The sequence below is a fragment of the Apaloderma vittatum genome, unplaced genomic scaffold, assembly GCF_000703405.1.
Source record: "Apaloderma vittatum isolate BGI_N311 unplaced genomic scaffold, ASM70340v1 scaffold38698, whole genome shotgun sequence".
Classification (NCBI taxonomy): domain Eukaryota; kingdom Metazoa; phylum Chordata; class Aves; order Trogoniformes; family Trogonidae; genus Apaloderma; species Apaloderma vittatum.
The window spans coordinates 1250-3493 of NW_009729891.1; the positions used below are offsets into that span (position 1 = coordinate 1250).

At 52.7% G+C, this 2244-nt stretch overlaps 1 protein-coding gene across 1 annotated transcript; it reads left to right on the plus strand.

Moving 5' to 3' along the window:
• Window positions 1-461: 461 nt before the first annotated feature.
• LHFP (lipoma HMGIC fusion partner) lies at window positions 462-846 on the plus strand (the record flags this gene model as incomplete). Its single annotated transcript, XM_009874577.1, has 1 exon — window positions 462-846. A coding segment is annotated over exon 1 (385 nt), but the record flags the coding sequence as incomplete, so codon positions are not given.
• Window positions 847-2244: the final 1398 nt, after the last annotated feature.

The window sequence follows — 2244 nt, forward strand, 5'->3', positions numbered from 1 at the left end:
TAGGGAAGTACACGGGGAGCCCCTGAAGGTGGCTGCAGAGTTCCTAAATGATCACAGCAGCCTGTGCCAGCCCGGCTGCCTCCCACCACCGTCCCATCATCCCTGGCAGCTGGTATCGATGACTATTCTAGCAGCTGCTTGCAATGATGGGACAGAAAAGTGAGACGTCTTAATGAAAAGTCCTGTAGGGAGGAAAAACACTTTGTCAGATAAACATTTTTTTCTAACATCAGTATTACTGAACTTGTATTTTTCTCCTTTTTTTTGTATGTCATTATTTAATTAGGGACCTTTGACTTCATGATGGAAGGAAACATTTCTCTGGCTGTCAAGATTCAGGCTTCTCCCAGTGTGAGGATTTGTCAAGGCTGAGAGACTCTGGATTATCTATAAACCTTCCCTGAAATACACAGCTGCTCTTCAGTTTCCCCATTGTGAGGGGTCTTGGAGCAGATACAAAGATGGCCTCCAGCCTCACCTGTGCTGGTGTTGTCTGGGCTTTCCTCTCCTTCCTTTGTGCTGCCACCTCCTGCGTGGGGTTCTTCATGCCCTACTGGCTTTTGGGGTCTCAGCTGGAGAAGTCGGTTTCCTTTGGCACTTTCCGGAGGTGTTCGTACCCAGTGCGGGATGAGAGCCGCCAGACGACCGTGATGGTGGAGCAGTGTGGCCGCTACGCCTCCTTCCAGGCCATCCCGAGCGCTGAGTGGAGGATCTGCACGGTGGTGACGGGCCTGGGCTGCGGGCTGCTCCTCTTGGTGGCCCTGACAGCGCTCATGGGCTGCTGCGTGTCTGAGCTCATCTCCAGGACTGTGGGCCGGGTGGCAGGAGGCATCCAGTTCCTGGGGGGTAAGTGCTCATGCCGGGAGGGGATGTTGGTTTATATGTGTGGAGACTCCTCTGATGCTTTGGGATGAGGAAGGGGGTGAGTCAAAACTTTTTGCTGGCGAAGGAGACCACTTGGCTCCCTTGATGCTTGAGCTGGTTGTCTGGACGCCTGAGCGTGGCCCAAAACCGCAGCCACCAGTGGTCATTCTCACGTGCTTAAGTCCCTGCCCAGTGGTTGTGCAATCTTTGGGAGTTGCAGGACAAGCCGACTTCTGTGGGCCAGCATCTTTGCAGCAGTTCTGTGGGCTGTAGTTTCCAGCAGAGTTCTACTGGGATTGAAGTACCTGGAGAAGTGTGAGGGCTGCATTGCCCCATGGAACTTGGCAGTTTTGCAGAGGAGATGCTGTGTTATGTGTGAACAACCATTTTTGTTTGTCCTTCCTACCTTCATCAATGGCACAGCTCCCTCCACCTCTGCTCTCTGCAGCTGTGTGGATCTGGCAACAAGTCTGTGGCACTGGTTTGAAGTGGAAATTGTTTATCTGTGGTGAAGCTGGCCCACCTTCTCCCAGGAGTTCTGCTGCGCTGTCTGACCCATGCTGCCCACTGATGGTGCTGCAGGTTTGTTGAGTCCACGGGCTAGATGGTGTATGGGAGAATTACCTCTCCTCCTTTTCTTTAGCTTGTAATTGTACAGAGTATTTGTAACTGTGGAGTATTTGAAGGGTATGAGATAATAAACAGGATCCTCAAGTGGGTTTTTTATAGGGCAGTTTTCCCAGTAAATCATCACTCTCTTGTCATCGGTGACATGTGGCTCAGTGGCACTCACTTTCGCCTGGTGCAAGTGCTTGACCACCCGCGCATGCTCACCCCTGTAAGGGGACGTGTTTCCCTGATTTTTTGGTGCTGCGGCATGGCGGATACCAGTGTTTTGGGTGACCTGCAGTGTCTGGTCCCAGCCAGAGAAGAGCAGGCTGCAGCAGGACCCCCACCTCTCCTCTCCAAGCAGAAACTTGCCCCCACAAGGGCAGTCTGGATACATGCTGAGTCTGCAGTCCTAAGGAAGCCCAGGACAAAAACTCTGCTACTTTCCAGCTCAGGGTGGACAACTGAGGCAAGAAAAGGGCTCTGTGCCAAGCATCTAGCCAGGCGATGCTGGCGTAGCTCCCTGCCAGCAGTGGGGAGCCCTGCCTCCAACTTTTTGAGGAGTTCCTGCACTTAAGAGCAAGCTGACCCTCCCTGTCGCTTTACCCTTCCCTCAGCTTTGCGACAAAAAGTGTTTAATCTGGCTGACAATTTGAAAGTGCAGCAGCTACTGGAGAGTTAACTCTGCTGGGAGCTGCAGCTTCTTGAAGCCTGCTCCATTATACAACTCCAGCCAGGCAGCTGGAGGGGGTGGAGGGGATTTTTGGTTTG